Source organism: Salvelinus sp. IW2-2015, unplaced genomic scaffold, assembly GCF_002910315.2.
Source record: "Salvelinus sp. IW2-2015 unplaced genomic scaffold, ASM291031v2 Un_scaffold1535, whole genome shotgun sequence".
Classification (NCBI taxonomy): Eukaryota; Metazoa; Chordata; class Actinopteri; order Salmoniformes; family Salmonidae; genus Salvelinus; species Salvelinus sp. IW2-2015.
The window spans coordinates 171,567-193,067 of NW_019942970.1; the positions used below are offsets into that span (position 1 = coordinate 171,567).

The 21,501-nt window shown below is 46.2% G+C and overlaps 1 protein-coding gene across 1 annotated transcript; it reads right to left on the reverse strand.

Moving 5' to 3' along the window:
• Positions 1-1,140: 1,140 nt before the first annotated feature.
• Positions 1,141-21,260, reverse strand: cicb (capicua transcriptional repressor b). Its single transcript, XM_070439275.1, is given in 21 exon segments — positions 1,141-3,257; positions 4,779-4,826; positions 4,829-4,912; positions 6,520-6,654; positions 6,973-7,124; positions 7,279-7,436; positions 7,621-7,952; positions 8,047-8,553; positions 9,796-9,986; positions 10,404-10,564; positions 10,778-10,917; positions 11,037-11,988; positions 12,146-12,243; positions 12,587-12,725; positions 12,888-13,066; positions 13,250-13,388; positions 13,503-13,685; positions 13,831-13,942; positions 17,808-17,979; positions 18,149-18,298; positions 18,808-21,260. Coding segments are annotated over 21 exon segments (4,353 nt in total). The 5' UTR covers positions 18,860-21,260; the 3' UTR covers positions 1,141-2,988.
• Positions 21,261-21,501: the final 241 nt, after the last annotated feature.

Consider the following 21,501-nt stretch of genomic DNA (forward strand, 5'->3'; position numbering starts at 1 on the left):
TTAATGAAGGTGATTCCATGTGAGACATTGCCAAGAAACTGAAGATCTCAAAAAATCTGTTTCCAGCTACGATAGTCATTTACAACATTAACCATGTCTACATTGTATTTCTTATCAATTTGTTATTCTAATGTACAAAAAATTTGCTTTTCTTTCAAAAACATTTCTAAGTGACCCCAAACTTTTGAATGGTAGTGGTTATATAGTGAACAAAAATATAATTGCAACATGCAACAATTTTACAGAGTTACAGTTCATATAAAGAAATCAGTCAATTAAAATKTATTAATTAGGCCCTAATCTATGGATTTCACATGACTGGGGAGTGGCGCAGCCATGGGTGGGCCTGGTAGGACATAGGCCCACCAACTGGGGAACCATCCCCAGCTAATCAGAATGCATTTTTCCACACAAAAGGGCTTTATTACAGACAGAGATACTTTTGTTTCATCAGCTATCCGGGTGGCTGGTCTCAGACGATCCCTCAGGTGAAGATGCCAGATGTGGAGGTCCTGGGATGGCGTGGTTACACGTGGTCTGTGGTTGTGAGGTCGGTTAGTCGTACTGCCAAATTCACTAAAACAACATTGGAGGTGGCTTATGGTAGAGAAATGAATATTCAATTCTCAGGCAACAGCTCTGGTGGACATTCGTGCAGTCAGCATGTCAATTGCGCTCTCCCTCAACTTGAGACATCTGTGGCATTGTGTTGTGTGACAACTGCACATTTTAGAGTGGACTTTTGTCCCCAGCTCAAGCTGCACCTGTGTAATGATCATGGTGTTTAATCAGCTTTTGATATGCCACACCTGTCAGGTAGATGGATTATCTTGGCAGAGGGGAAATGTAAACAAATTTGTGCACAAAATGAGATTAATCTAAGCTTTTTGTGCATATGGAACATTTCTGGGATCTTTTATTTCAGCTCATGTAACAAACACTTTACATGTTGCATTTATATTTTTGTTCAGTGTAGTTGGACAATAATAACTAATCAATAACTAATGGTTCAGCTGTGTGGTACATTCAAAACTAGTGAAAAAAGGTAACTTGAACATCTATACTGAAAGATAGATACTTAAATTATTCATAAATGTATATATATTGCATACTGTATCAGTAAAACAAGGAGTAAAGAAATGTTAATATTMATATTTATTATTCATTTGTACATTTTTGGAGTTTCACCTTGTGTAATGGCGTCTTTTAAAAGTCAATACAAGTCAGTTGCACATTTTTCCTTATCAATATTATAGCGAGTCTCCTGACTCTACAGTAAATAATATGTACAACACAACCAAGTCTTGCACAAAGACAACCAATATTATACCCTACCACTCTTTATACTGCCCTGCCCCCTCCAGGCTTATCTCCTCCCACCCCAAAAATTGCCTGGAGAGAACAGTAAGGGAGGATGAACGGAAGGAAAAGAGGGAGGAAGGAGGAAGCTATAGAATCAAACTTACAAGCAGGGGAGTGAGAGCGAGCGGTATACAGGGTTGTCCAAAAACATACTTATTACACTTAAATGAATACAAATGTCAACCCTCTTCTCTTTGTTATCCCTCATTGAAATGAATAAAAATATTTGTCACCCCAGGTCCTTGCTGGGGCGAAGTGAGGGTGTTGAAAGGGAAGACAAAGAGAGGGAAAGAGGCACAGGTGAGGACCATCTCTCACACAGGTGAGGACCATCTCTCACACAGGTGAGGACCATCTCTCACACAGGTGAGGACCATCTCTCACACAGGTGAGGACCATCCCATTTCCTCTCAAATAAGAAAACAGGTTGCGAGAGAATAATGGCATTGATACCAGCCCATAGCAAGGATGAGGTCCACTCTAACAATGAGAAGAGTAATATTAGTAACAGTAATACAATAATAACATAATGAACTGCAAAGTTACATGTGTTTGATAAAAAAAGACAAGTTTGATGTCTTTAAAAAAGAAAGTTAGATAATAAAACTGCTTGGCATTAAAAGTAATAGGAATGTCAGCCTGACGTGCTCTGGGTTCCCAACTAAAGTTTACAAATATATAAAACATGGTTGAAGTGACAGTGAGAAATGTAAAGCCATGATGTGCCCATTGACTCCTTCTCCCCGCCTCCTTCCCTCATGGCGAGCGAATCAAACAAGCAGGAACGCTTGGTGCACGCTTTACTGGCATCTTCTGTAGCCAATCATGGGAAGTGAGGGCGAGGTCCTAAACTCTCTCCTGTCCCCCTCGCAGACCTGTCCTGAAGTTATGCTTTTATGGATTAAAGTAGAGAAAAATTGAACAAAACAAGGATCCTTCTGATCCCTCACCAGGGTAGTGCGGGCTCTCCATCCAATGGCATCATCTCAAGCCAGTGGGGACCCAGCCCCCTAATGTCCAGCAGAAACAAATGAGCCAATGGGAGACTTGAGCCAGACACTCTTCAGCAGCCAATTAACTGATCTTGCGTCCCAAGCCCTCCATTTTTAAAAACAACAAAGTCAGTCCTGTTAGAGTGAGATAAATTACCTCAAGCAGTCCCACTAAGTGATATGCTATTCAGTCTGAAAGATGGGCCCTGCTCCAAGGCAATGGGTAACAGCTAGAGAGTTGTTATTGTATAGTCCACTGGCATCAATGGAAGCTTACAGGGATAATATTAATATTACTAACAAAGTGCTAATTCAAGTGTGAGTATTGGAGTTTGGGGTTCATCAGCTGTGTGTGTGTGTGTGTGTGTCACTGGCATTTTAAAATGTCATTTTTTGGAGAGGGGGAATTACCCTTTTTTTTTTTATCCCCTTTTACATTTTAAACAATTCCATCTCTGACACATTTTGCAAACACACATCCTCTTGGTCTTTCTGACCTGGCTCTCTGGAGAAAGAGAGAGAGACAGGTCCAGATACACACAGAGACAGAGGGGTGTAGCTTCAACAAAATTAAGAGGCGGGATTTGGGGAACTGGTCCATCGCTGGTTGGTCAATCCAGCCTGTCGGCATCCTTCATCTAGATGACTCCTGCGAATCCCTCGGCTCCTCTGGACTACCCTCCCTCTCTCGATCCGCCTCCTCTCCCAATGGCTCCGCCCCTCCTCCTGTCCCTTCCCCTGATTGGGTGCCAGACGGTCCGGGGAGCGAGGAGGCCTCGTTGGTCTCAGAGGGGACGGCAGTCTGCATGATCTTCTGTCGGACCTCCCTGATCTTCAGCTGCAGACACACCTTGGTGGGGAAGATGTCTGAGTAGCGTGCCTGGAAGGCTGCCGTGGCCTGGGCTGGAGAGCAGACAGGAGAAGGAGGAAGACAGAGAGGAAGTGATGATTATTTTTGATTGACTAGGAATGTAGAGAAAAACAATTTTGCTGGGTGGGGAGGACTTTGTGTGTGCACATGTGTACACTGTAAATGAGAGTGAGAGTAGGCCTATGTACAATACCAGTCAAAAGTTTGGACACCTACTCATTACAGGGTTTATCTTTATTTGGACTATTTTCTACATTGTAGAGTAGTGAAGACATCAAAACTATGAAATAACACATATGGAATCATGTATTAACCAAAAATGTGTAGGAGTGGTATACAGAAGATGGGATTTTTACCAAATAGGGCTAAGTCCATATTATAGTAAGAACAGCTCAAATAAGCAAAGAGAAATGACAGTCCATCATTCCTTAAGACATGAAGGTCAGTCAATCCAGAAAATTTCAAGAACTTTTCAAGTTTCTTCAAGTGCAGTCGCTAAAACCATCAAGCGCTATGATGAAACCGGCTCTCATGAGGACCGCCACAGGAATGAAAGACACAGAGTTACCTCTGCTGCAGAGGATAAGTTCCTTAGAGTTACCAGCCTCTGAAATTAAAGCCCAAATAAATGCTTCAGAGTTGAAGTAACGGACACATCTCAACCTCAACTTTTCAGACGAGACGGCGTGAATCAGGCCTTCATGGTCGAGTTGCTGCAGAGAAACCACTACTAAAGGACACCAATAATAAGAGACTTGCTTGAGCCAAGAAACACAAGCAATGGACATTAGACCAGTGGAAATCTGTCCTTTGGTCTGATGAGTCCAAATTTGAGATTTTTGGTTCCAACCACTCTCTTTGTGAGACGCAGAGTAGGTGAATGGAGGATCTCCGCATGCGTGGTTCCCACCGTGAAGCATGGAGGTGTGATGGTGCTTTGCTGGTGACACTGTCAGTGACCTATTTAGAATTCAAGGCACAATTAACCAGCATGGCTACCACAGCATTCTGCAGCGATACGCCATCCATTCTGGTTTGCACTTAGTGGGACTATCATTTGTTTTTCAACAGGACAATGACCCAACACACCTCCAGGCTGTGTAAGAGCTATTTGACCAAGAAGGAGAGTGATGGAGTGCTGCATCAGATGACCTGGCCTCCACAATCACCCAACCTCAACCCAATTGAGATGGTTTGGGATGAGTTGGACCGCAGAGTGAAGGAAAAACAGCCAACAAGTGCTCAGCATATGTGGGAACTCCTTCAGATGTGAAAGCATTCCAGGTGAAGCTGGTTGAGAGAATGTCAAGAGTGCGCAAAGCTGTCATCAAGGCAAAGGGTCTATTTGAAGTATCTATTTTGATTTGTTAACACCTTTTTTGGTTACTACTATGATTCCATATGTTATTTCATAGTTTTGATGTCTTCACTATTATTTCTACAATGTAGAAAATAGTAAAAATAAAGAAAACCCTTGAATGAGTAGGTGTGTCCAAACCTTTGACTGGTACTGTATATAAAAATCTATATGAATGTGTGTTGTGTGTCTGTACTGACTGATGGGAAGAAGCCATGCTCCTGGAAGAGCTGCATGACGAGGCTCGTCTCTGGTCCAGGGTGCGTCTCAGAGAGGAGTAGGGCACCTTGTCAAACTCCAGCTCCCCCAGGATGTCCTCTCCGTCAGCACCTGTCCCTGGAGGGGGACACACAGACGGGGGGCTGACAGACACACACTCTGGTTAGTCTTTTATATAAAACATTTGTGTAACATGGAACATATATTTAGGACTTGGGAAGAGCAGTTTTATTAATTACAGGCGGATTCAGACTTGACTTTTTCCAGTTTTGTTACATTACAGCCTTATTCTAAAATCATCAATCTACAACAGAATACTCTATAATGCCAAAGCAAAAACAGTTTTTTAGAATGTTTGCCAATTTAAATAGCAATTTACATAAGTATTCAGACACTTTACTCAGCACTTCGTTGACCAACACTTTGGCAGCGATTAGAGCGTTGAGTCTTCTTGTGTTGACGCTACAAGCTCGTCACACGTGTATTTGGGGAGTTTTCCTATCCTCACAAGTTGGATGGGGAGCGTTGCCTGCACAGCTATTTTCAGGTCTCTCCAGAGATGTTCAATCAGGTTCAAGTCCGGGCTCTGGCTGGGCCACTCAAGGACATTCAGAGACTTGTCCTGAAGCCACTTCTGCGTTATCTTGGCTGTGTGCTTAGTGTTGTTGTAAGGTGAACCTTCGCCCCAGGCTGAGGTCCTGAGCGCTCTGGAGTAGGTTTTCATCAAGGATCTCTCTGTTCTTTGCCTCGATCCTGACTAGTCTCCCAGTCCCTTCCGCTGAAAACATCCCCACAGCATGACGTTGCCACCACTGCGCTTCACCGTAGGGATGGTGCCAGGTTTCCTCTAGACGTGACACTTGGCATTCAGGCCAAAGAGTTCAATCTTGGTTTCATCAGACCAGAGAATCTTGTTTGTCATTGTCAGAGTATTTAGCTGCTTTTTGGCAAACTCCAAGCGGGCTGTCATGTGCCTTTTACTGAGGAGTGGCTTCCGTCTGGCCACTCTACCATAAAAGGCCTGATTGGTGGAGTGCTGCAGAGATAGAACCTTCCAGAAGGACAACTGCCATATCCAAAGAGGAACTCTGGAGCTCTGTCAGAGTGACCATCGTGTTCTTGGTCACCTCCCTGACCAAGGCCCTTCTCCCCCAATTGTTCAGTTTGGTCTTGGTGGTTCCAAACTTCTTCCATTTCAGAATGATGGAGGCCACTGTGTTCTTGGTGACCTTCAATGCTGCAGAATGTTTTTGCTACCCTTCCCCAGATCTATGCCTCAACACAATCCTGTCTCTAAGGACAATTCCTTCGACCTCATGGCTTGGTTTTTGCTCTGGCATGCACTGTCAACAGTGGGTCTTATATAGACAGGTGTGTGCCTTTCCAAATCATGTCCAATCAATTTACATTTACCACAGGTGAACTCCAAAGTAGTTGTTGAAACATCTCAAGGATGATCAATGGAAACAGGATGCACCTGAGCTAAATTTCAAGTATCAAAGCAAAGGGTCTGAATAGTTATATAAATAAACAAATGAAAACCTGTTTTCGCTTTGTCATTCTGAGGTATTGTGTGTAGAGTGCTGAAAAAAAAATGTTTCAGAATAAAGCTGTAATGTAACAAAATGTGGAAAAAGTCAAGGGGTCTGAATACTCTCTGAAGGCACTGTACATGAATAAACCTTACAATGAGGGTGTGAGCGTGTCTGTGTTACTACCTGGTCGGTCGAAGGTGAAGACATCTCCCTCACACTTGGCGGCGCTCTTGGGTGTGCTTGGCTCCGAGCTGCAGCTGGAGCGCCTTCTGCTCTTCCTCTTAGGAGACACGGGGTCCTCTGTTGACGAGTCCAGGTCTGGACAGAAGAGGGGATGAGATATATATATATATATATATATATATATATATTAGACGATTAGCAGATGCCTCTACTTCAGTGGGGCACATCGTAGCAAAATGTTTTGCAACAGAAAATGTAAATCTCAGTTGTCTGTCTCCCTCTTTCCTTCAGTCCTCTCTACCTCCTTTCTCTCTCTCCTACCTGTGGAGTTCTTCCTCTTTCCATCAGTCCTCTCTACCTCCTTTCTCTCTCTCTCTCTCTCTCTCTCCTACCTGTGGAGTTCTTCCTCTTTCCATCAGTCCTCTCTACCTCCTTTCTCTCTCTCTCTCCTACCTGTGGAGTTCTTCCTCTTGCGGCGGTAGCTTCCCAGTATGGCGCGGGGGGAGGTGGCCAGGCTCTGCAGGGTGGGGGAGGGCAGCACTTCCTCTGGCCTGAACTCTGGTAGCTGAGCAAAACGCTCCTCAAAATACACCCCCGACAACACCCTGGGAGAAAGAGGGGGATGGAGGGAGAGAAAGGAGAGAAACACAGGAGTAAGGTACCTGAACCCTTTGAAGTGTCAGGATGACTCAGGGATACTCACTAACAAACATGTTTTATAAATTGATAGATGGCGTGACTATACTCAGGGTAACTCACTTGTCCACAGAGTCAAAGGTCCTTTTGAGTGGCGGGGGGCGGGCCTTCACCTTTTTGGGAGGAGGGGCGTCTTTGTCGCTCTGGGGAGGTGGCAGGGCAGGGTCTGTACCCAAGGGAGGGGGCAGGGGTGAGGAGGGGACGGAGTCCTTCCACCCRGACTGTATGGGGCAGAGAGGAGAACAAGTTTAATWAKACAGTATGCTGGGAGGGTTTASTTTTGGGACACAGGGTGTAAAATCAGAAATGTATGTTATTTTCTATGAATGTGATCTCATTTGCATTCTCTGATTATTGAGAAAAAAAACTAAAAATCCATCAGGTCAATCTCTCCATCTCTCTCACCTCCTTGTTGCTGGCCTCTGTGCTGCGTGTGTCAGTGTTGTCCCCAGGGCCGTGTCCCTCAGGGGGTCTGTCAGAGGGGGGCTCCTCAGCAGTGTGTGTGTGTTGGGAGGGGGACGTCGACTCCACAGGACGCTCCAGCTCAAAGGAAAAACGACTGTTGGCCCCAGTGTTCTCTCTTTCTTTCTCCCTTTCCCTCTCTCGGTTCTTCTCCCTCTCCTTTCCTCGGCCTCCTCCCTCGTAGCTGCCCACCGGGATGTTGGCAACTGTGGCTTTGATTTTCTGAGGGGTTCTCACCGGGAGCTGGGGGAGTTTGGGGGTGCCTGGTGCGCTGCCTGCTGAAATATGTATATTATAAGTTCTCATATACTTGCATTTGTTTAGCATTAGATCTTTGTTCGAAAAACAAGGCGGGCGCCTTAGACTTACTGGAAGTGTGAGAGGGCAGGGGGGGGCTGCAGGGCCGCAGTGACAATGAGGAGCCACTTGGGGGCCCCACTAAGCTGCTGCTCTTATTGAAGGTCTGGGCTTGCCTCTCCGTCTGTCCGTACGCCTGTAGCTCAGGCTGCGTCTCCGCTTGTCTGTCTGCCGCTTTCTCTGACTGAGAGTGAGACGTTCTGTCCGTGGGTCTCTCCCCCGCGTGCCTGTCTGTTTGTCTGTCTGTCTGTAGCTGGGTGTGTGTGTGAGTGTGTGTGGTGGGGGTGGCGGGGGCGAATGTGTGTTTGGGCAGGATGTGGGTGGACAAACTGGAGGAGCTGGAGACTGTATACACCATGCTGGGTGGCCCGGTTGCCATGGAGACCACCCCAGTTGCAATGGCGACGCTGGTAGGGGGGTAGATGGCGGTGATTATCTGTCCCCCTGAAGCAGAGGCTGGACCAGAGGGGAGGGAGGGGCAGGTAGGGGACTGGACTGGAGCCTGAAAGGGAGGCTGACCTGGAGAGAGCGAGAGAAAGAGTTAACACCATTCAAAGGCTAGAGTGCACAGCCAGTGACGGCCAGAGTGCACAGCCAGTGACGGCCAGAGTGCACAGCCAGTGACGGCCAGAGTGCACAGCCAGTGACGGCCAGCAGTGCACAGCCGCAGTGACGGCCAGAGTGCACACAGCCAGTGGACGGCCAGAGTGCCGCCAGTGACGGCCAGAGTGCACAGCCAGTGACCGGCCAGAGTGCAGCAGCCGAGTGACCGGCCAGGAAGACGTACAGCCAGAAGCGTACAGTCAGAGTAATGATAACCTGTTTCCTCTAAACTAAAGGTTTTTGCTCCTGTTCTCGAAAACTGAGGGAGTTTTCTTGTTGCTACTGTTGCAGTTCACCACGTGAACTTAAAACGTGCAATATAGTTAAGTTTTGAATGTCACATGCACAAGGACAGTGAAATGCATTTCTTGCCAGCTCTAAACCCAACACTGCAGTAATCAATAACAATGTAATACTAAAATAACAAGGTAGAACTGAAACACACAGATAAGAAAAAATAAGAAAAACACGTACAGCAAGCAAGCAAAATTGGGTTGGAGCTTGCAAGACGGCAGCCATCGCAGTATGGGGCCATCTTATTCTAGATGTCCTTCAAGTGGATGCACTGACCTGTAGAGCCCTGCACGGGCATGCATTTTATGCCTGAGCCAAACCTATGCCCTACTCTACCCAGGCCTGATTGCTTCTGGCAAATCTAAAGCCCGGCCCTGCCCAGCCCTGAAATAATGTACTCCGTTAGTAAATCCATTAGCTGCTCCTCTCTGTCGGTCACTCGCTCCGTAAGCGCTGGTCACTCTGCATGCACTCTGCTCATGGAGGCTCTGGGTCTGTGAGTATCCATAGTAACGGCTTTGCTTGGGCTGCTCTGCTCAATGACGAGACATGAGACTCTACACTTCCACAAAACTCAAGGAACATTCTTATTTTAAATAGTTAAATTAGTTAGTTAAATAATCTCTCCTGTTTTATATTGGACGAGGTTGAAGCATTTGTGACACCATGTTATGATCTTAGATATGACTGTACTTCGCAGCAGAGCACGAGAAAATGGCTCAGCTTCAAAATGTTTGTGATCAATTTAGTTATACAAGAGCCCTGCCCGTACCCTAGTTATTGATGAAAAACAGGTCCTACCCGGCCCTAACCTGATGTATAATGTCAGGGCCCATCGGGCTCGGGTAGCAGAGCTCTACTGACCTGTGATGAGGGGTTGGACTAGGTTCTGTCCAGGGGGTGCTATGGCTGTAAAGCCCAGCGTTGCTAGGGGCGACGGAACATATGCAGATCCAGGGGTGAGCTGGGCCTGCTGCGGGGAGGAGGAGCCTGTTGTTGTGGAGACCAGAGGCTGAGCAGAGGGGACTCCTGGCGTGGACTGGACATAGGTGATCCTGGGAGTGGTGGAGAGAGAGAGAAAAGAGAGAAGTTAAGGTGAAGAGGGAAAGAGAAAGTGTGTATGAGTGGGAGAGAGAAGATGATAGATGAAACAGGCAGTGAAGGAGAGAAAAAAAAGGAAAATAGAACATGAACAAGGATGAAAGGAGGAGAGAGGAATGGTGCAGTGGGGGTCAGTGGGTGACTGAACAGTAGATGAGTGTGTCTGTGTGGTGGAGCTGAGAGGCAGTGAGGGGGCGGCAGGCAGGCAGCAGGCACTGCAGAGGAAGAGGCAGCCTGGGCCAGCAGCAGCAACAGCGCAGAATGACTAACACACGAGCTGCACTTCTTCCAAAACCATTGTGTTATGTATTGTGGTAGGGCAGCAGCGCTAACAGCGCACTGTTAGATTGAGTTGGTCTGTGTCCTCCTACCTGGTTGGTTGGGGCGGCAGCAGCACAGTCTGAGATGGGGCAGAACCCGGGTGCAATACTGTGGCCGTTCCCATGGTAATGGGAAAAGGGCTCCCAGGATGCCCTGCCCTGCCTTGCTGGAGCTGGGATTGGACAACAGGCATGGGAGCGATCTGGAAGATCTATCAGAGAGAAAGAGAGATGGAGAAAGAGTGAGAAGATATGTGTATTTAGTCATTCACCTGGGAAACTACAAGTGTAAAGATTATTCTATGATTACAAAGACTAAGTAAGAACGGTCATGTTGGGGCTCTGACAGCCCTGKGATACACAATAAACCTGCTGAAATCTCAATGTCTTGGTCTGGCTGTCATCACCATGKTAACACTGCTTACCTTGCTTCCTGCTTGAGCTCCATTCTGGACAGGAAGAGGTGGAGCCACGAGGGGGAACTGCTGGGCAGGGGCGGGTGCCGTCCTCACTGTTGCCATGGGAAGCAGCATCTTGCCCTGTAGGACTGGGGACTGGGATTGCACTAAAGGGTGAAAGAGAGAAGAAAATATGGATAAGGTTAAGCCTTTTTTGAAAACAGTATCACAGTTCTCCATTTATTAGAGTTTTGGTGTACGATTCTCTCATTCTTCCCCCCCTCACCTCTGGCTCCCGGGCTGACCACTCCCACAGCTGGGCTGGAGGCGTATCCCATCAGCGAGCCCAGCCCCACCTGCTTCCCATTGGCTATGGACATGTGGGTGGGCGGAGCTGTGGGCAGGTTGAAGAAACTGTTTGGCAGGTTGTGCAGCTGAGGGGAGGGGCTCTTGGGATTGGAGCTGGCTGATAGGGTGGGCAGGATGTATTGGACCTGTGTGATGGCTTTGCCCCCGGGGGATGCCAGAGATGACGAGGAGAGGAACTGGGGCTGGAGCAGGGAGAGGGGCAGGGGGCCGTTGGTGTGGTTGTGTGTGGGGACAGAGACGGGGGCGGTGGGGGGCAGCTGGTGGTGGGAGGACGGATTGGGGGAGGGACTGATGAGCTGGACGGTGGGCTGGCTGTGGCCTGGGAACACCAAGCTGGTCACTAGCCCCCCTGGACCCGCCCCTGCACCTATGGGATTGGGTGACGATGAGGAGTAGTAGCCAGGCCCTCCGCTTCCTGCTCCGGAGCCAATCAGAAGCTGCGCCTGCTGCAATGGGAGGGACCTCCTGTCTGGTGGGTGAGGAATGGATGAAGCTGCTCCGTCTCGGGGTTTACTAGCGATGGGGACTGGCGTGCTCACGACCGGACGAACCACGTTGGTCACCACTGTAGAGGCCACTCTGACAGCCCCTAAGCCCAGGACAGGAGACAGGCCAAGGGGGGCAAGGGCAGACGGAAATGGGCCTCCGGGGCTGGAGATGACAGAGTGGCCTGAGGAGGACAGGGAAAGAGAGAGGGATGCCACTCCTCCTCCATCACCACCTCCCTCTATTCCTCTCTTCCTCCTGCGGTCTGAGAGCCCCCCTCTCTCCTCGTCGTAGCGTTTGGAAGGGTAGGAGGAGAGAGAGACGGAGCGTCCGTGGGGGGTGGGCTGGGAGGAGGAAGAGCAGATCACTGGAGCAAAGACACGCTGCAGAGACAGAAAGAGAAACAACTAGATGTCTGTAGCAGGGTGAAAAGCAGAAGGTCTAAAACATTTTCCACTTCTCTAAATAATGGTACTGTATCAACAACATGATCAGTCAGACAACTAACTCAATCTAGCCTTGATAAAGGAAGAGACTTACCTTGCGATCACTCTCGTTCCCAGAGGCGTTGTCACTGTCGCTGTCCGTCACTCTCTCCTTACACTTCAGGTCTATGGAGCTGGCAGGGTACGGGTCCTCTGTAGGGGGAAAGGGGAATGAGGGTACTAATGGTTTATGTGCATAAACACCCATTTCTAACTTCCTCTGCCAGTATATTGTACATGTAATATTGCATGTCTGGGAATCATTTGTGTGGAATTCCCTGTTACCAGATTTCCCTTAGGGGGCAATAAAGGTCTTTTGAATTGAATTTCTCAAACTGTCCAATTAAGATGATGTCATTATGGGAAAAGAGCTCCCAGTAGTATTGTGTTTCCCAGCAGTGTAATAACCTGAGTTTTATGTGTTTACAGGGGCTTACTCCAAAATAAGCTTATAATTGTTGCGTTGTTGAGATGTCACAGCAGCTTAGTTTCTCACCAATGACATCATCATCTCCCTCCTCTTCACAGATGACCATGCGTTCCTCATCACTGGTCATGTCCTCACTGACCCCCCTCTGAGAACGGGACAGGGTCTGGGCACGCCCCGAAAACTGGCCACCACCATCCCCACACATCTGAGAGAGGAGGAGGAAGAGGAGGAGGGAGCCAGATATAAAAACAACAAGGTGATGGATGAGAGGGACGAGTCAAAATTGACACACCACACTAAGAAACCTCTGTTTATCATTTGAGTAAAGTGGCTGTGGTGAAAACAACATTATGCGGCATGGCCTTACCTGTGACAGTTCGGCCAGGGCCTGTGTGTTGCCCTTCTCACTCCTCTCCAGGCTGTGCATGGCACTCTGGGAGAAGGCTCGGGGGCGGGGTAGCTGACCTACATGCCCCTCCCCTGGATTCCGCTCAGACACACCCAGCAGGCCAGGCCCCACCCCTTTCAGCTCCACACCATGGGGCTCTGAGAGAAAGTGGGAGAGTGAGACAGTGGTGCATAGCGAGAGGAAAGAGAGAGCTAGATAGATATTCAATTATAATATTTTAGTGATGACAGAGCTCAGAGGAAACCGTGGCAATCAAATGAACATCTCTTCCTTTCTGTTATCTCTTATTTGGGTGTATTGAGCAACAGTGTGTGACTCACCGGTGGTCTCAGACATGCTCCTTTCTCTAATGTCTTTGCCCCCCGGCCCCGGGAGCCCTCGGCCATCAGAACTAGACTTCTTCCTGTCTTTGTTGCACCACTTCCAGTCTGGATGGGCCTTAAAGTGGGCCTCCTTCACCTGAGAAAGAAGGAAAGAGAGAGATAGAGGATGAGCAAACAAAATACATTCATTTTTTGGCTGCTTAGTCAGGTCAGACTAAACCATTGCACTAAATTGGTGTGTGTGTAACACCTGGAAGGCGAGGTCATGATACTTCTGCTTCTCTTTGGGCCCCAGGGCGTACCACCACTCGCCCAGGATCTTGCTAACCGTGCGGTTGTCCTGGTTGGGGTGCCTCTGGTGCACCAGCGCTCGATGACGCTTACTGAAGATCATGAATGCGTTCATCGGCCGCCTGATGTGGTCCTTCTCCCTCTGAGAGGGAGGAAAGAATGATTAGATGAGGGTGAGAGAAAGCCAGAGCGCCTTGCCAGGGATGTTCCTCTTTTAACAATGTGATTAAATGTGGAACGGAATGTATGACAAGGTAAGAGTGAGCGAGAGACAGGTGAGAGGTTACCTTGTTAGGGCTGATCTTGTCCCCATCTTTGGGCAGGGCGCTGAGGGACTGAGTGCGTCTCTTCACAGGAGTCACAGACAAGGGCGGCTCAGGAAGAACACTGGGGAAGAACCTGAGAGACAGACAGGTGGAGACAGAACCATGACAACATCAGATATCTCTGACCAAAACCATATACATCTCACTCACCATCATTATACCTCTGTAGCGAAAATGGAACATAAAAAATAAAAAATATATGTAATCTTATTTTTTAAACAACTCTTGGCGAGTGTAGGTCTTAGGAGAGAAATTTGGATAAAACTGTCACTCTTTCACACACACAGAGCAGGGAAAGAGGCTCCACTCCCCAGAGACATTTCAGTGGATTCAGCAGACAGCTCATGACAGTCAATGGACAGCAGCAGCCTGGCCACTGCCATTCGTTTTAGTTATTTTTTTATGTTTTATTGTCAAACACACAGGATAAGTGCAGTGAAATTGTGTTGTTTTACAGGGTCAGCCATAGTAGTACGGTGCGCCCCTGGAGCTAATAAGGGTTAAGTGCCTTGCTCAAGGGCACATCGACAAATCTTTCACCTTGTTGGCTCGGGTATTCAAACCAGCAACCTTTTGGTTACTGGCCCAACACTCTAACCGCTAGGCTACCTGCCACCCTGTATATTACTTTAGCTTATATTCATATAGGCATTCATATGGCTAGTAATAAAGCACAGAGATGGAATGCTTTTGTTCCTCACCTCGTTGTTCAAATAACATGCTGCTCTACATGTAGGAGTATACTAAAACTTCAGTGGACGTGGAGCCACTCACTCTACTTGGCCTGTCCCTGCCCCCAAAATAATCTTGCCCGCCCGAAAGTCGTCTGTTCTTTCGACCAATTAACTGGTCTAAATTTTAAAACGTGTATATAAAATCAACTATATGCATTACGCTTGTCTGATACTTGACGTGGATGTTGATTCAGAGGGGTTGGGTTAAATGTGGAAGACATTTCAGTTGAATGCATTCAGTTGTACAACTGACTAGGTATCCCCCTTTCCCTTTAAGCACACTGTTTGAATAAATATGACAGATCAAGATAACCAGAAGAAAAAAAAATAATCACCTGACCCGACCATGCTCCTCCAGCTCCTGCCAAACATCCCATTTACCACACGGGCCTGCCATCATTCATGTCTGAGTTTATGGACTGTTTATCCTTTAAAATCATGCTGTTTGTGACTGCTCTTTCCTTCGGCCCTATGTAGTGGTCCTGGAGAAGTTGGTATATTCTAATTTTGCCAAAAAGTTCCCAAACAGGCCGCCCAGAGAAGGAATGCACCCTGTGTGAATAATCCGATGTTATTCAATGTTTTTTTTTTTTTTTTCCTATAGATCTTTCAGATTTTCACTCAAAATCACAAAATGTTTTATATGGAAAGAATACCAAAAATGGTCTAACTGACCACACCACTCACTTAAAAGAAATGTACACATACATGTTATTCAATCATTGCATCTAAACTGTTCACAAGCGTCTGCGTAGTCAGGCGCTAAAATAGAACTTGGTTATATTTGTGATGCTTGATGCGCTGCAAGTCCCGCCTCTCCTATCTCCTGATTGGTTTTTAGGAGCCTATACCCACGTGGGTGATTGAAAGATGATCTGAGGTCCACACTCCTGTCCAGTTGGTGGCAGTAATGCACCTTAGTTGGTTGCCAACTGCCATATAAACTCCAAAGAAGAAGAACCCTGAAGGAGGACAGATTACTAGAAACTAACTCTGTTTACCCTTTTATTCGTGGAATAATTGTCAGAGTAGAGGACCTTGTGCATTTCAGGTAAAATAACAACCAAATGTTTATGTCCCAGGACAAATTAGCTAGCAACAGCAAGCCAAATTGCCATGAATGTTTAATGCTTTTCGACCTGTCACCAAATTAATATAGTTGGTTCAGAGTTTGTTTTGATAATTCAACCTGCGTGTCCTGATCACGTCTGTTGTGGATGGACAAAATCAACATGCGTGCGATGGCACATGCGGACGCACGCACCCGGTCTGGTCAGCATGTAAGTCCATATCAATCTGATTGGGTGGGCCTGTCAGGGCCTGGCTCCCCAGTGGGTGAGCCTCTGTCCACCCAGGCCCATCCATGTCTGCGCCCCTGATGCAAATAGTGCATGATGACAGTTGCACATTACAAATAGCCTACTAAACAACACTTGACTAAACTTTTTAAATACCTGGTTTGCATATCTTTGGTGCCTTGGTTAACATTTACTGGAAGATATCGTACGTTGAAACGTCTTTCCTACCCTACCAGCTACCGATGTCATTCTTCTCTGAGCTCTGAGCTGCCAAACCCATCTGAAAGCTGCACACTCTTACTGCCTGCAGATGATATTCCATTGAAACTAAGCTACGTGCATGTGAATATATTTCACGTGCTTTGCGATTCTGTAGGCTACTTTGTGAATGATTTCTCTATTGTACTTCATAATTGTCGTACACCTCCACTACACTACTTTGATATGCATCAGTAGGGATTAAGAAGTGAGTATACGCAAAGCCCACTGGAAAAAAAATGAACATACATCTTATACTGTACCTGCGTATACCCTGCACCACTGGCCCTTTGTGTTTTACAAAAAGTGCACTCTCCGACAGTGCGCTGGTATTAGGGTTGCTGTCCTTTCAGAATCATGAACCTGTCACACACCGAAGGCCTATAGGTTCACCACCGTACTAACCTGTCACACACCGAAGGCCTATAGGTTCACCACCGTACTAACCTGTCACACACCGAAGGCCTATAGGTTCACCACTGTACTAACCTGTCTATAATAGATAAAAAGGCTGTCAAGATATTCATGTTTCAAGAAAGGAGTGTATATATTTGGCCTGGAGAAGCGGTTCTATGTGCTGACTGAATGGAAGCTGATAATTTTGAGTTTTTTACTCTGGTAAGAAATTATGAGTCCGCACTGTCCAAGACAGAGTCAAGACCGAGTATAAATGTATCCTACATGTAGAGAAGACCGAAACACTCAATATGTGGTCTCGAGTACTACAAATATGTAAAAATAGCCTACATAAAGCCAACAAATAAAAACAACAGCCTGCAGGTAGAAAATAACATAATATTCCTGGCCCTTCTAATATTCTGGGCCCTTCTAATATTCTGGGCCCTCAGTTCCGCTCCATTGAGCTAGTCGGGTAGGACGTTTCCACTGGATTAGAGCATGATATTTTTCCCTTTCACGCTGAGTGGTTATCGAAAGGGAGAGAGCTGAAAAGATATTTGAAATACATTGAGGACTATTGTCATTCTCAACAGATGTAATAACAGACTGTTTGCTTGTTGTTTGAAGTGAAGAAAACATTACTTTGAGAAGCTCCACAGCTCATTAGTGGTGGTGCGTTAAGCCAATAAGAAATACTATCAGATCCTTAAATTGGCCTACATTTGAGCACAGGCAAGGTAGCCTGTAGTCCTACTTCTATGCGTAATCAGGTACAAATTGGCGGGAGACCGCACATTCTGGAGAGAGACGTGCATTATGCATCCTAGCCACACTCCCCTTCCTCTTGGACTGTTTGGACACACCTTATCATTCAAGGGTTTTTCTTTATTTTTACTATTTTAGAATAATAGTGAAGACATCAAAACTATGAAATAACATGTGGAATCACGTAGTAACCAAAAAGTGTTAAACAAATCTAAATATATTTTAGATTTGAAATTCTTCAAAGTAGCCACCCTTCCCCTTGATGACAGCTTTGCACACTCTCTTACAATGTAGAAAATAGTAAAAATAAAGAAAAACACCAGAATGAGTAGGTGTGTCCAAACTTTTGACTGGTACTGTATATATTTGCTACAGCTCACCTAAAAAAAATCTTAGCCGACCAACAGCCTAACAACCAAACAATCGACTAATTGGGGTCAGCCCTAGTGTCCACATGCAGTCACGCACGCACACACACACTTACGGGTCATCCACATCACTCTCAGTCTCACTGTCTGGCCTCTCTCTTTCGGCCTCTCTCTCCCTCTCTGGGGCCAGGTCATCTGTGGAGGGAGTTGGCCTTGTTGTGGGTCCTCTCTCCAGGGTGGGGGGGTCCTCATTGGCCTCCTGTAGCAGCACTGCACCCCCCTGAGACTCTGAGAAAGACAGGAAAAGGGGGTATTTTCACAATGATTCAAATCTCTTGATAGTTATCTGGTAATACCAATGTTTGTGTTACGTAATCCATTATGTTTCATGTGTTTGAAATCATGGTAGAAATTGCAATCTTGCTGGGATTTGGGTAGAATTTCACCAACAACCTACCTGTTTTCAGACTGGCAGCTTGGGGGTGATTGATTAGTTGTTGGCCCTCACCAGACTGAGTAGAGGCATCTGATTGGGTTGGTGCCAGGAAAGGGACCAATGAATGCCAGGGAAATACAGGAACTGACCGGGGTTCCACGTTGGTCCAGACTGCAAAAAGAATACAAAATAAATGTTTAGGACTCACAATATGTCCAGACAATGCACTCCTCATAGTAAGCTAGCTCAAACATATTTTTATAAAATCTCAACTTCCGATAAACAATCTCAACTTTCATATAAACAAGATTCTATTTCCAGATTTGGGGAACATATTGTATTAGCCCGTACACTTGCTAATAGTTTATTTATGACAATATGAACACTTTTCTAGTATGGTCAAGAAGTGACTATCAAAGGCCCATCTTCCCAGAACCAGTGGCTCACTGGCTTAACCAATTAGCCTCAGGTATATACTCATGGCTGTTGCTGCTCCCCATATGGGACACCTCTGGAAACTCACCAGCAGGTAGCTGATCTATGTGAGCATCAATCAGCCATGAGAAAGACCTGTATATACCATTTATTTTTCACTGTAAACTCATAATGCTACAATACTCAAAATGGTGCTGAAGACAAATAAGAAAAACACACGGAGGTAGTAAATGACCATGACTGACCAAACATGCTCAGTCCTTGACGGAGGTATTGAGGGCTTTCTGATGAATACATGGTTGAAAAGGGTCCTTTATTGTGTTTTTCCAGAAACGAGAGTAAATAAAAAAAGAGTCCTTGAAAACGTCCCTTTACAATGTCAGATAAAAATCCATGTGTTCAAACATCCATCAGTGATCCAAGATCGTATAGTGGATGGCAACACCATCGATGAAACAAGAAAGCAACAGTGCTCGATGGTGCCTGCATCTGACGCGTATCTTCAGATTGCGGTCATCACGCACAACGTTCACTGCAATAGACGCACTGCTATTATGATTTATCCGGTGGCGTACAGATATATCTGTAAATGTTGATTTCTGATTAAAATGAAGTCCCAGGCGTATCCGTCAACATGAGACCAGCTCACGCTTTCATCTTTTCAGAATGCCGCATTCTCTGTGAGCAGCCTATTTATTCACGCGCATTGACGATAACAATTACATTTCCCCAGTGCAGAACATGAAATACGGGGAATAACACAATGTAAAATGGATTGCCAAATAGTCACAAGTTGCAACAGGATACAGATGAGACAATATGTTAAATATCATCGAAGAAGTCTGTGTTCCTCTTGATCTAATAACCCCTGATGCACCCTCGTCTGTTTGTTTACATTACTGGAGTRCTGCGGTCATGAATAGGTTAACTAGGCCTCAACCTCATCCACGGAGTAAATTGGCACATCAGTCCGAGACATACGCTATCCTCGCGGCCATGTTTAACTTGTCTCTACACGTACTCGCTTCAGTCTAGCAGTGTACAAATGGTACGAAAGGCTAGTAAATTGTTAAGTGCAGGAACGATCTCCGGAGTATTCGACCAAGAATGTCTGACAGCTAGCTTGGACGACACTAACATAAATTGCTAGCAGTGGATAGCAAGCTGGCTAGCTACGTGCATTAGCTATCTGGCTAGCTAGTTGTTACGCAAATGCTCAAAATGACAAAGCTATCAAATTCATCATACTGCTAGATTTGTTTATTGAAGGGATTTGTATCTGTCTGAATCTATCAATCAATTGCGTATGCATCGGACCGTGTGTAACGTTACACACAACTACTAGTTAGCTGAATTAACACAGGCTAGCAGCAGCTTTTTGCCATCCATAAACTCCAGAGCAGGCTATGCTCAGCAACATCATGCTTTTACTTTGGATGTTCTTGCTGAAGTTTGGAGGACAAGTGACAACACCAATTGTTTATCTTACGTTAGCTGGCCACCACAGATGGGTTTGTTGCAGTCTACATTGACGCAAGTAGCACTGCAATTGTCAGTCAAAATAACCTGTGCTACTTCAAAATACATCCGACAGGTTCAACTCGAGAAGGCAACCAGAGCCGAGCCTCAAGTGCACCAGTCCAAATAACACCGTACCCTCCGTAACGCCCCTGGCCCTGCACACGCAGAACAGAAACAGAAAGCAGTCAAAGAAACGCAATTATTGTCCTCATGTCACTACCCTTCCTTTACACAACAAATGTCTGTTACTATTGTTTTTCTTAACACCATGAAACCAATTAAATTATTTGAGGAACAATGACTGCTGAGTACTCGATCTATAAGATGGTAGCTAAATTTACTAAAACCTGTCTGAATACGCCTGCATTTGTTTACTCCCAAAACCGTTAGCTACCTGCCTGTTTAGCCGTATGGTTACTGTCAACATCCAACATTGATATTCTATTGCTTTGGCACCAACTCATATTCAAATGTAAAGCAACGTGAAATCGTATTCACCATCAATTAACTTTCTACCACACAAGGCGGATCATATGCAGGTGTGCGTAAAACTGGTGCATTCACCTATCCCATATCCCACTGGCTCTCCAGTTGCTGGTTAAATTTTTTGCAAGCTAGCCACCAATGCGCTACTCCCTCTAACGTTAATTWAAAAAAATAAACACCACCTTGGCCTCAGTCGGCTCCCGCACACACCCCTACCTCGTATCTAATCAACGTCTCAAAAAGGTAATCGACTGAAAATATAGTTAGCAGAAGTATTTCACTCCAACGCTGTCATGAGCAGCAGCGATGATGATAACTCGGACCCCAATGACAGAAAGTGGGGCGAGACCACAGTACTGTTCTGTGTTGGTTGCTGCTCCCCTTGGACCAAAGAAAACGACAGGATTGAGCTCAAAGGCAGGAAACCGAAGCGAGAGTCCAGTCGGAGATGCTCTGACACAGATCCGTGGAATCGTGGGCTTTATATAGAAATAGCCGCTCGAGGTCCGGTGCGATCTCCGCCTGCAGCAGGTCACTTCGCGCGCGCCCACTCCTGTCCGTCAGCTCGGCAGGTATTTGTAGTAGAAAAGTTATTGTATCATAACATCTCCTCACTTTAGCTCAACTCTCTTCCTAACAATTTCTCCTCTCTGGCCTCGTCTGGCCCTTTCTTTCTTTTCCCCTCCCCTCTTGTTGTAAACGCTCTTTCAGTGTGTCAACCTCGCCCAACCGTGCCCCGCCCTTTCTCTACATCTAAGCTCCGCCATTGGTCAAGGCAGCCACCTGTCATCCCACCGCCGTGACCGCTGATTGGTTCAAATATACACTGGAATGTCAGTCATATGCAAATCTCACTCGGTCAGTCACTGATCGCTGCAATGAAATAGAGCTCCTAAAAAAATACATATAAAATTGGAACATGACTTCCTATT